The sequence below is a fragment of the Sorex araneus genome, chromosome X (assembly GCF_027595985.1).
Source record: "Sorex araneus isolate mSorAra2 chromosome X, mSorAra2.pri, whole genome shotgun sequence".
NCBI classification, from domain to species: Eukaryota; Metazoa; Chordata; class Mammalia; order Eulipotyphla; family Soricidae; genus Sorex; species Sorex araneus.
Genome location: NC_073313.1, coordinates 73991627 through 74005053, shown reverse-complemented (window position 1 = coordinate 74005053; position 13427 = coordinate 73991627). Strand labels below are relative to the sequence as shown.

General features: G+C 48.4%; 1 protein-coding gene across 4 annotated transcripts in view; it reads right to left on the bottom strand.

The window, feature by feature from the left end:
- Positions 1-13427, bottom strand: part of ATP11C (ATPase phospholipid transporting 11C) — a 219872-nt gene that overhangs the window by 102504 nt on the left and 103941 nt on the right. For all 4 annotated transcript variants that reach the window (XM_055121800.1, XM_055121798.1, XM_055121797.1 and 1 more), the window contains exon 2: positions 5904-6023. In XM_055121800.1, the coding sequence (XP_054977775.1) occupies positions 5904-6023 (120 nt within the window). The remainder of the gene's footprint in view (positions 1-5903; positions 6024-13427) is intronic.

The window sequence follows — 13427 nt, the reverse complement described above, 5'->3', positions numbered from 1 at the left end:
AGGGCTTATGCAAGAGTCCTGGGTTTGATCCCCTGCACCACTGGTTCATCCCCCGAGCACTATGATGCAAGCATCATAATCATAAACACAACTGGGTGGGCATCAAAAGCAACACAAAGATAACTGACAGCCAAAAGTGACTAGGCCATCAGAAAGGGCAAAGACTTTTCTAACTACTTGGAGGATCTGGAGGAAGCACTATAACACTGTCCTCCAGTTGTTCATCGATTTTCTCGAGCGGGCACCAGTAACGTCTCCATTGTGAGACTTGTTACTGTTTTTGGCATATCGAATACGCCATGGGGAGCTTGCCAGGCTCTGCAGTGCAGGCGGGATACTCTCTGTAGCTTGCCGTTCTCTCCAAGAAGGATGGAGGAATCGAACCTGGGTCGGCCGCGTGCAAGGCAAACGCCCTACCCGCTGTGCTAAGAGGATCTGGAGGAAACCGAACAAAATAACCTGGCCTTAAGATGAGTTGTAAGCAAGCAGAGCTGCAGCATGCCCCAGGCAGGGCCCATTCTATGATCAACTCACCTTGATCTAGACATTAAATGGGATCCGAGCAGCAGAGCGGAATACTCTCACCCTCATTACCAATGTCGCGTAGAACTCCCTTCCCACCGGGAAGTCAGAAGAACAAAAGGAGTCGCCATCAGGTCACTCCCGAGTGAGGATTTCAAAAATCGGAGCTGAAACAGCCTCTTCGGGGACTTGGAGTAGAGTCAAAGGGCGCTTGAATAAATGCTGCTGATGCTCACGGTTTGGGAAATGGAGGGGAAATGCTAGTGTAGCTTGGGGATTGGAAGCCCATCTTTGATGCGGGGACTAAGGCAACCGGCAAACAGCAGGTGGAGACCATGGCTCTCAGCCCGCCGAAGGGCCTTCTACTTGGTGCCCTTCACCCACCTCCAGGTGGTTTTCTAATGGGGCAAAAAATCTGATGGAAGCTAAAGATCCTAGAAGAAGTGGGGTGGAAACCAAGTTCCTTTTGCTAGGGCAAGCCTCAAAGTTACAAGCTGGTGGATCTCGGTGATTGACAAGGTCCCTGCAGAGCGCAGGATAGCAGAAAGGCTGCAGAGGACACAGTTTGAAAAGAAAGTAATTGTGTTCCCCAAAGGGAAAAAAGCCAAGTGTAAAAGGAAAATGTAAAGCAGGTCAAAGTGTTTAATCTTCAGTGTCTCCCGCGTGCGCAGGATTTATCCTGGGTGTTAAACAGACATTACGGGCAGCGCTGTAAACACCCAATTAAAGTTCCTGTGCTGATGGACATGGAAAGAAAGGAAGTCACCCCTTGCTACTGAGTTGGAAGGCAGCTAACACAGTCTATGAATTACACATCTGGGCAATTAAAAGATCCTGGTGCAAATACGAGTAGTCATTAGGCAGTGGGAGGAAGAAGAAGTAAAATTATTAAACTGTTCTTGGCTCCAGAATGGGCCCAAAGGCCTCCTTGTAAAGAAGGATCATTTCACACATTCAGATTCCATGCGACTCAGAGAGTGAACAGGACTTCTCAGGTCTGTAATAATCATCATCACAGAAAAACAAATAACAACAGCAGGGACCATTTCCTAAGCTGCGACTGTATGTGGAAGACAGAGATTCATTGCATTCTGAGGATTTCTTTCACCCTCAACACATTTCAGTAAGTAATTTTGTTTTTCTTTTTGGATCACACCAGCAATGCACAGGGCTTACTCCTGGCTCTGCACTCAGGGTTTACTCCTGGTGGTGCTTGAGGGACCAAACATATGGGATGCTGGGAATGAAACTTGGTTGGCCTCCTGTAAGGCAAATGCCTTACCCACAGTGCTATCACTCCAGCCCCTTCAATAAGTACTTTTAATAGCCCCCGTTCGAGTGCTGGGGGTATGGTCAGTGGTATTGCAGACCTTGAATTTATTTTTTTTTTAATTTTATTGAATCACCGTGAGACAGTTACAAGCTTTCATGTTTGGGTTACAATCACACAATGATCAAACACCCATCCCTCCACCAATGCACATTCCCCACCACCAATATCCCCGGTATACCCCCCCTTTCCCACCCTCCCCCTGCCTCCATGGCAGACAATATTCCCCATACTCTTTCTCTACTTTTGGACATCATGACTTGCAACACAGACACTGAGAGGTCATCATGTTTGGTCCACTATCTACTTTCGGCATGCATCTCCCATCCCGAGTGGTTCCTCCAGCCATCATTTTCTTAGTGATCCCTTCTCTATTCCATCTGCCTTCTCCCCTCCACTCATGAAGCAGGCTTCCAGCTATGGGGCAATCCCCCTGGAGGCCTTGAATTTAGACCCACCGCAACCCAGGGACCCCAAGCACCCAAGTGTGGTTAATCACTGCATCCGAGGGTATAAAACCCGAACACTGTAGCAGCAGCAGAGGCCGGGGAGGGGGTCTTTAACTCCCATTTTGCCAGTAAGTAAATTGAGAGTCAGTGGTTAAGTCAGTTCATTTAACTTCCATTATTCTGCCTCGGGGAGTGCAGCTCTTTATCAGGACACAGAACACTATCCCCTTCTCATACTCGCGGTATTACCATTTCATTCTCTTTATGAAGTGCAGTGCTAATTGCTCTTTTCCTGTTCCAGAGGTTTTATGAAAAAAGCAGATTAGTTAAAAACTCGTTGATGATAGAAAAGAGGCGTTTCATTCTATCAGTGTGGAAGTGTTCACGTCTTTCTCCTGGCTTCTAATGCACATACTTAAGCACTGATGGCTATATGGAAATCTGTTTCAAAATTATCTTTAGGTGTGCCCCTGAGCTCCAGGTTACTGAAGAAAGAAACAGATTCTACTGTGTTGACAGCAGTTCTTCTATTCCAGGGTTTCTCAATCTTGTTCTGACCGTGGTCTCCTTCCAACCACGCTTCCTTCCTATATCCCACACCAGTCCTCCCTAGTCTCACACCAGGATCCCAGTTTCACGGGATTTTCTACCTGCGGCCCCTCTGAATATCCAGGGGGCCCGCCTGCATCAGACTCTGTTGAGAAATGCCATTCAATTCAATACAAATAGAGAAATCTTTTTAATTGAATCACCTTGAGATACCCAGTTACAAAGCTGTTCATGCTTGGGTGTCAGTCATTCCATCCCTCCAGAAGTGCACATTTCCCACCACCAATGTCCCCTGCATGCCTCTCGTTAACCGCTCCCACAGCCTGCCTCGAGGGCAGGCACTTCCTTCTCTGTTCTCTCCTCTCTCACCTCTCCCCTCCTCCCACATTTTGGACATGATGGTTCACAATCTAGGTACTGGGAGGTTATCATGTTTGTTCCTTTACCTACTCTTATGCTGAGTGCTCATTTCTAACTATCATTGCCAGAGTGGTCCCTTCTCTATCCTAACCATCCTCTCCCCCAGCACCTGAGGCAGGCTTCCAACGGTATACCAATCCTCCTGGCCTGTGTTTCTACAGTCTTTGGGGATTAGTCTCATACTATGCTTTTGTATATCCCACAAATGAGAGCCGTCATTCTACATCAGTCACTCTCCTTCTGACTATTTCAGCATGATACTCTCCATGTCCATCTCCATTAAAACTGAGTCTTCCGTGTTCCTTTAAGACATTGGGCCCAGAGTCACAGTACAGCAGGTAGGGCTCTTGCCTTGTAAGCAACTGACCCGTTTGATGCCCAGCACCCCATTGGGTCCCCCAAGCCTTGCCAGGAGTGATTCCTGAATGAAGAGTCAGGAGAAAGCCCTGAGTAATGCCGATGTGGCTCCATTCCCTCCCGCCACCAAAAAATTGTAAAATGTAAAAACATAGGGCTTCAGATACAGTCCAGAGGATAAGGTGCTCACCTTGCAGGCAGCCAGCCTGGGTTCAATCCACAGTACTACACAAGGTGGCCCGGTCTCCCCCCCAGAAGTGACCGCTGAGCACAGAACCAGGAGTATGCTCTGAGCACTATCAGGCACAGCCTCAAAACCCAGAAGAAATTCAATAAAAAGTCACTGTCACTGTCATCCTGATGTTCATCGATTTGCTTGAGTGGGCACCAGTAACGTCTCCATTGTGAGGCTTGTTGTTACTGTTTTTGGCATATAGAATACTCCATGGGGAGCTTGCCAGGCTCTGCCGTGCGGGTGGGATACTTTTGGTAGCTTTCCAGGCTCTCCAAGAGGGGCGGAGGAATCAAACCCGGGTTGGCCGTGTGCAAGGCAAATGCCCTACCGCTGTGCTAAGTCTTCACACACCAATAAAAAGTCAAAGGGGAAAATGTAAAGTCTGTATAAACAAAACAATAGTCACCTTTTGAGGGCAGCGCCCCTCAACCATCTTCTGCAGTACACCCTATATTTTTTTTTCTAATTTTATTGAATCCTATTAAAAACAGTGATTCAGGGCTTGCACTGTAGCACAGCGGGTAGGGCATGTGCCTTGCACGCAGCTGACCTGGGTTCGATTCCCAGCATCCCATAGGGTGCCTCGAGCACCGCCAGGAGTCATTCCTTAGTGCGTGAGTCAGGAGGAACAACCCCTGAGCCTCGCTGGATGTGACCCAAAAGGTAAAATAAAAGAAAAAGGAAAAACAGCGATTCTCTGGAAAATATTCTAACCCAAGCGGTTCTGCTCCTGGCTGGCTGCCTGGCCCCCATGCCACGCCCTCACTTCGCTTCTCTGCTTGCTCTCTCCACCTGGAAAGTTGAAGTGGAAGCTCCAGGAGGCGGCAACTTGCACTTCTCTCTGAGTTTATGTTCCTGGGCCAAAAGCAGGCTCGTGGCTGCCCAGGGTCCTACCAGCGCCCTGGAGTCTCCAGGGAAAGAACCATCTAGTCACCACCTCAAGGACATGCTAGGAAAGTTCCAGCTGAGAAGACAGTTTCCTTCTTCTGTAAGGAAACCAACTTCCTATTGGATTGATGTTGGAGCCACATCCGGAAGTGCTCCTGGCTGACTCCTGGCTCTGTGCTCAGGACCATATGCAGTGGTGCTGGGAATCGACAGACGTGTCCAGACTCTGTGGTTCCCAGCACCTACTACGCTGAGGTGGAATGATTCTCTGACGTCACGTGGCCACTCATTACGGCCCAGTATGCCCACAGAAAGGGACGCAAATAAATGTCACAGCACCACAAAAAACTGACCGTCCCCTCTCTTTGTCTTGGTCAGCATGCTAGGGAAGAGAAACGAGTGGGAAGAAACTGTTTACAGCTTAGTTTCTCCACTTCAGCACAGTTCCGAACGCTCTGAGCAAGTAAATAATTCCCACTTAAACTCTTAAATCAACAGGCGCTGTGAGCCATAATGAAAGGCACTGTAGCACTGTCATCCTGTTGTTCATCAATTTGCTCGAGGGGGCATCAGTAATGTCTCCATTGTGAGACTTGTTGGTACTATTTTTGACATATCGAATATGCCACAGGGAGCTTGCCAGGGTCTGCCGTGCAGGCAGGATACTCTCAGTAGCTTGCTGGGCTCTCTGAGAGGGATGGAGGAATCAAACCCAGGTCGGCCATGTGCAAGGCAAATGCCTTACCCGCTGTGCTATCGCTCCAGTCCATAATGAAAGGCAAGGAATGATTTTCTAGCTCTAATAAGACCAAGTTGTAACTTCCAGAAAATGCCTCTCAGGCTATGGGGGTGGTCATACAGCAGGCAGAGCGCTGGACTTGCATATGGCAATCCTGGGTTCAATCCCCAGCATCACGTCCGGTCTCCAGAGCCCCCCAGAAATCACCTCTGAGTGCAGAGCCAGGAGGGAGACATGAACACCCCTGGGTAAAGCCCCGAAATAATGCCTTTCAGTGGAACAGCATTGGAAATAGAAATGGCATAAAGTCAGGGTCATGGGCACATACGAATGCACCTGCTCCCTCAGAAACACAGATAGATAGCAATGCATTATCTCACTTGCTATGTGCGTGAGTTACAAACAGCAACTTACCTTGGATGAGACGATTCTGTTGTCACAGAATCTCTGTGCAATGTAGGCTTCGGTCTCAGAGACTGGGTGATTGCCCACGAACACCGTGCGTGTCCCAACTCGCTTCTCTTCCCCGACACACTGACCAAAAGAAAGAGTGGGGAGTCAGTTTTTCATTAAATGTCTCCAGGCTTCTACCAAATACACAATTCCTGTCTAAGCATGTCTGGCTGTCAGTCTACTACCGGGAAGGAGGGGGCAGAGAAGGGGGAGAGGTAAATGAGAGGTGGGGGGGAGGGGAGAGGGTGGCGAGAGAGGGGAGGAGAAGGAAGGGGAGAGAGGAGACAGGGTGAGATGGAGGGAGAGGGAAAGAAAGGGAGAGAAAGAGGGATGGGGGAGCAGAAGGGATGAAGGGGAGGGAGAGCAAGAGAGAGAAAGGAAACACCTTGCTGGACATTAAAACTCCACGGAGCTCTGGGCAGCTGGCTGGGTGAAGATTAGGAAAACCGTGCCTTGCGCCAACTGCTGTGAGCCCAAGCCTGCGATTCGAAAACGATTTAGCTCAGAAACAAGGAGTCCTGCCTTTGCGAGCCTCACTTAGGCGGCGAGGGAAAGGGGAGCCCGGAGAACCCTGGGCCAGCCCCCATTCCATAGCCAATGGAGTGGGGGGCGGTGCACAATAGCTTTTGCCCTGATGTCACCAACCCCACCGGTTCTTAATCTTTCAGCGAGTTTTGACCACTAGAATTGTTCCAGCAAAAAATGGACCTTGAAGGAATTCGCAGGCCCAATGACTGGCCTTAGAGAGCAAAATTCCTTTGCAGAGTAAGTATGAAGGGTGGGATGGGGAGGCATGAAACGACATGACAACACGATTATGATGATGATGAGGAGGAGGAGGAGGATGGGACTAGTGGCAAATTTCGGCTTTTAACTTGGAAATCTTACAAAAGAATACATTCCACTTAGAACTTGAAGTAATAAATGCTAATGGCTATTGTAAAATTGCGGCTATTTTCCCTTTTCATACCTTTTACACATCACGATTATTCAAGAATATGAATATACTCAGAAATAAGTGCAGTTGAAAAAAAACTAAGTGTGCCAGAGAAACTATTTTCCTGTTCATTTTCTTTCAACCGCAGGATTTCAGGCATCGCAGCAAAACGCTCATTTATGGGAGGTCAGGCTGGGAGGATCTAATGCACTCGACGACAACCATGGAGGCCAACCATGTCCATTTCTTTCCCCGTCAGCACCAAGCAGAACGCAAAGCACTTTCCAACACAAAATAATTACTTGGAAGCACACAGATCAGAAGCAGAGGGGAGACGCTTCCGCTTCTGTTAATGGAATGATCAGGGATTTCTTCCTACGGCTGCCATTGATCTTTTGGTTTTTCCAAGAAGACAATCTTCAAGGCTGGAGAGATAGTACACCGGGTAGAACATTTGCCTTGCAGGCGGCTAACCTGGGTTCAATAACTGGTATCCCATAGGGTCCCCCAAGCATGGCCAGGATTAATTTCTGAGTGCACAGGCAGGAATAAACCCTGAGCATCGCCAGGTGTGGCCCAAAAAAGAAAAAAAGAAAAAAGAAAGAAAGAAAAAAAGAAGAAAAAAGAAGACAATCCTCCAATCTCTTGGGCTCTAGTGTCCAAACGTCTCCTTTCCCACAGAGCCCTCAAACCCACGTTCTGTTTTTAAAAGTAGAGTCATTCACTGAATTCACAAATTCATTGGCTGACTTCCACTTAATTTATTTTATTTAAACAGGTCCCACTGTTTCCTAATCTGGTGACTCTTCCTTAATGGTACTATATATTATAACATCTAAAGTGATGTGATATTTAATTCCATAAAAATGAGAGAAAACAGTATCTGCTTATTTGTCTCCACTGGCTTTTATTTTTTTAACTTTTATTATTTTAACTTTCATTATTATTTTCTTTTGCTTTTTAGCGATGCACAGGGGTTACTTCTGGCTCTGCACTCAGGAATTACTCCTGGAGGTGCTCAGGGAACCATATGGGATGCTGGGAATTGAACCTGGGTTGGCTGCATGCAAGGCAAATGTCCTACCCGCTGTGCTATCGCTCCAGCCCCTTAACTTATTTTTTAGGTGAAGGAAAATTTGTTTTGTTTTGGTTTTTGTTCATTTTAGCATCATGCCCAGTGGTGCTCAGGAATTACTCCTGGTAAGCTTGGGGGCCCATGATCAAACCCAGTTTGGCCTCATGCAAGGTAAACACCCTCCTGCTGAAATATGACTCTAAGCCCCCAAGTAAAATACTTTCATTTAAACAAATTCACTTAGAGAAATGAGAAGGGAGGGAGCAAGTGAGAGGGAGGGAGGGAGGGAGGGAGGGAGGGAGGGAGGGAGAGAGAGAGAGAGAGAGGGAGAGAGAGAGAGACAGAGAGAGAGTACAGATAGATCCAGGTCAAATTCCAGGATGTACAATGAGCCTCAAAAAACTTTTACTTTGATTTTTAAAAATCTATTTTCTTGGGGCTGGAGCGATAGCACAGCGGGTAGGGCGTTTGCCTTGCATGTGGCCAACCCAGGTTCGAATCCCAGCATCCCATCCCACCCCTGAGCACCGCCAGGAGTGATTCCTGAGTGCAGAGCCAGGAGTAACCCCTGTGCATTGCCGGGTGTGATCCAAAAAAGCAAAAAAAAAAATCTATTTTTTTCTACAAATAAAAAAGTTTAAGTTGCATTGGTGGGACCACACCCAGCATGGCTCAAGGGCTACTTCTGGCCCCGTGCTCGAATGACCCCTAATGGGGTTCAGGGGATACGGGGTGCCAGGGAAGGAACCAGACTTAACCTCTTGTAAGGCAAGCATCTCCCCACTGTACTAACTTTCTGGCCCCCTTACTATAAAACTCTCACGCCGAGCAATATAATATACCTGTTAGCATGTACCTGGTCCTATATACTACTTGACTCGGGTTCAATGCCTGGTACCGCATGTTTCCCTGCGCATCTGGGGTGTACCCCTAGAGGCCCCAGACACTGGCAAGGTGTAGCCCTCAGGTGGCACAGACACCACTGGCACTGGCACTGCAGGCCTTGGACCCTCAGGTGGATCCCCCAGATTTGCCAAGAATTACAAGTGAGACCCGAGTGTCCTGCACACTGCTTGGGAGGTGTGTCCGCCTCCCCCCTCTAAAGAATAATTCTCCAGTTTAAAATGATCTTAAGTGGGCCAGAACAGTAGCACAGCAGGTGGGCAGTTTTCCTTGCATGCTGTCTACCCGGGTTTAATCCCTGGCATCCCATATGGTCCCCCAAGTGGCGGAGTGATTCCTGAGGGCAGAGCCAAGACAAACCCCTGAGCACAGCTGGGTGTGATTCACCTTCCATACACACCAATATAAATAAATAAATAGATAGATAAATAGATAAATAGATAAATAAATAAATAAATAAATAAAATGGGGTTTTTTTGGCTTTCTGGGTCACACCCAGCGATGCTCAGGGGTCACTCCTGGCTCTGCACTCAGGAATTACCCCTGGCCGTGCTCAGGGGACCATATGGGATGCTGGGAATCGAACCCAGGTCGGCCACGTGCAAGGCAAACGCCCTACCCACTGTGTTATCACTCCAGCCCCTTAATAAAATCTTCTTAACTATGTAGCCGGAGAGCTGTCCCTTCCTTTTGATAATCTAGTTTTAAGATCAATGATGTCCGTCTCTATATTTGCTACATAATCATCTGAAGCAAGAGCACTTAAAACTTGGACACTGCTTAGAACTTGCTATTTTTAACGCGGGCTGAATTCTTGGGCCTGATATAGATCTCTCAGGGAAAAGAAATGTCTATAGTACAAAAAATAACCCCCCCCCACCACACACACACACACACCCTTGTCATGGAGTCACTACTGACCATGTGCCGTAACATTCTCATGTAAGCTCATGAAATCATTGTTTCTGCAGGGGGAGGGGGTCCTTCCAAATCCAAGAGGGATCCGCAGCAAAGAGAACGCAATCCAGAGGTGGGGCTAATTTCGACTACGTGTACAGAAGCTGCTGAGGCCTTTTCTGGCCTGGGCGGAGGCCCATGGGATACTCTGGCCACGACCGTCTGGAAAGAGTCCCTGCAGATCAGCCCTGCGCCAAGCCAGGCCAGGGCCGCGGCGAGGACAAGGCGCCCCATGAGCAGAGCAACCTGCAAACAGTTCCTGGAAGCCGGTAAACAAGCCCTTCAACAGAAAGACAGATTATACATCCTGATGCCCACAGCCGCGGCTCTGCAAGGCCTGCAGGGAGCCCGCTCTCCCCGACCTGGTCTGGCGGGGGGCGGGGGCAGGTGGGAGCTGTGCCCTGCACCCAATCTGGGATGCGCTGGTTCAGGTGATGCACGGAGGAGCGACCCTATAGGCCAGTGTTCACCTCGCTCAGGTTCAAAGGGGGAAGACAAAGCGGAGAGGTGGAGGGGTCAGTGGAACGGGATGTGTCCCGCGCCCTGGTACGGATTGTTCCACACCCCTCAGTGAACAGGGCACCGCTTAAAAGAGAATAAGCGGGACTCTGATCAGGAACTGGCTTCATCTTCCTCCGCCCACAGGTCATTCCATCCCAGAGATCAAAAGGAAGCGCTGGGCGTCAGAGGCTCCCTAGGTACACAAAAGCTGGATGAAATCCCCACATTTGAATAGCAGCACGGAGGGATTGGGAAAGCACTCCCCCACCGCTCTGATCTTCTTCGAAGAAGGTTTCCGGGACTTTTATCTCCAGTAATTTGGAGAAAATGAATTGAGATGGCTGGGCAGTAACATGGGCAGGGGCGCGGAGCCCGGCCATGATAACTGTCAGATCAGGAACCGGGGCCCGAGAGAGAAGTGATAGAAAGTGCGACTCCTGAAGGCTTCTGGGGGAAAACGGGTCGGGTCTCCTCAGCGCTGGCAGCTGTGGGCCGGGAACCACCGTGGCGGGGCTGGGGTAGGCTGACATCAGGGACGCCCTCTGCAGCTGTTTCATCCTCAGCTCTGAGGAGCCTGCAATTTCAGCTGGAATTCACTGCAATTCTGTAGCGTGGTGTGGTTCAGAGAAAAATGGTGCTGGCTAACCTTGCGTAAATTCACTGTCATTTTCCACTTGCTGCCGATGGAGAGTGTTAAAATAGTGGTTTTTAGTGAGTGAGACTGTGGGTTGACATGAGTGCCTCTGCCAGAGCAGGAGACAGAAGTGTTTATTTCCCAGGTGGACGGCATGCAAAGCAGCCTGGGGCGGGCGGGAAGGAGTCCGGCCATCTCATAATGGATTTCAGCTTTGAATTCAGTAAGAGGCCGACTGTGAGACCAAGTGATGCCATGAGACTTGCCAGGGGCAAGGCCCTGGGCTCAATCCCTGTCACCCTCCCCACCTACACACACACACACACACACACACACACTCACCACACTCACCAAGAGTGTCTGTGTTCAAAAGCATCTCCAGTTCCCGTCCAAATATCCTTAGGACAACCAGGCTTGAATTTTACCCATGCCAGGAATTGAACCCAGTGTCACAAGTGGAGGGCAAGTGTCTTCATTGCTAAGCCACAACCCCGGCCCAAGGGATCAGGGCGATGGTGAGGGGGGGTGTTTCTTTTTGTTGTTACTTGCCTGAGTCTCCTTTCATTAAAATATTCACTACAGTAGAAAGTATGTAAACACATTTCTACACATATTAATAATGCCTGAATTAACAGAGAAAACCATTTTCATTTTCAAGATAAAAAGCGCCCCTTTGTATTCTTGATTCACAGTTCTTCTATAAACTGAATATTGTTTTTAAAAACTCAAACCATTTATACAAACACACAGTCTCTCAATAAAACATCAGAGTGAAACAATACTGCCATTAAATTACTATTATCTTAAAATTCCAAGCCTTAGCTAGTCAAAAGAGAGTGCCAGGAGGAAAACAAAACCAAGAACAGAGGATGCCGTTCAAAATACAAATTCTGTTTTCGTTGCCTCTACAGCAGCAACTCAGTAAGAAATGGTGAACAAAAAGCTGGAGAGAGAGTACAAGGGCTTTCCTTACATGCAGCCCACCCAGGGTCTATTCTTGGTACCACCAGGGGTCCCGACTGAGATCAAAGCCAGCAATAGCCCCTGCTGCCCACACCCCCCACACCCCCTCCAGCCCAGGAGAGAATCAAGTGGAATCAGAGAGTCAGTTGTAGTGTCTCCATAGGATCATCACAGGCCCTCCCTCCATCCTGGAATCACAAACAAATTGATCGATCACTTAGCCAAGGATCAGTTCGCCTTCATTTTGGGCTGAAACCTAATACCAAATGCCCCATCTTTTGTGTAATATTCAATTAATTTATTTTGGGATTGTTTTTTTTGGGGGGAGGGGTTTCACACCCCCAGATGCTCAGCAATTATTTCTGGAGGTGCTTTGTGATGGGGGTGGGGGTGGGGTATACAGGATGCCAGCGATCCAACACAGGCCAGCCTCAATACCCTCCCCACTGTCCTATCGCTCTGGCCCCTTGTGTAATATGTTATACTTAATTTCCGTTTTCTAAGAAGCTCCCCAGGTGAGAATCCTAATCTGCAGCCAGGGTTGCAATTTTTGGCTACAGGATTTCTGTGACTTAGCCCCTAACTACTTACAAGTTTCTCCAAGAGCAGCCTCGGATTTTTTAAGTCGTAAAGGAATTTAAACCTGCTTTATGAGAGGGCAAATACACAAATAACCCTCAAATGGTGAGCCATCCATTTTAACAGGCTCAGAAAATGAAGTTTTCTTTCAATGGTAAAATTTACCTCAGGCTAATCTCCTGCTGATTATGCAGATCGCTGGTAATGCACAGCTCCACATACAACTGGCAGCTACTAAGGGTGGCAGCAAATCACGGATGCCATCCTGGATATGCAGCATTATTTTTATTGGTCGGATATTCGGTGGGCTATGAAAGAAACTGAAAAGTTATTTGCTCAAGGGCTGGAGAAATGGTACAGGAAGGAAGGCACCTGCCTTGCATACAGCGCCAGCAGCTGCATCCCTGGGTTCAAATCCCCAGTCCCTCATATGATCTCTTACTCCCAGGGGTGACTTCTGAGCACAACGTCAACAGTCCCTGAACACCAATAGATGTGGCCCCGAACTCCAACCACCCCTCCGAAGAACATCACTGTCACTGCCATCCTGTTGCTCATCAATTTGCTCGAGCGGGCACCAGTAATGTCTCCATTGTGAGACTTGTTACTGTTTCTGGCATATCGAATACGCCACAGGTAGCTTGCCAGGTTCTGCTGTGCGGGCAGGATATTCTCAGTAGCTTGCTGGGCTCTCTGAGAGGGGAGGAGGAATTGAACTCTGGTAGGCAGCGTGCAAGGCAAACACCCTACCCCCTGTGCTGTTGCTCCGAAGAACATGAAGAACATACATGCTTGTAATCTCTTATATAAGGACTTAAATGGCTCCAGGATGAAATCCAACAATCTTCCCACACTTTCCTCTTATGGTGGTGGGAAGGTGCTCGGTGATGGGACTGGTGTTTGAATATTCAATGTAATGAATTACTGTGAACAACT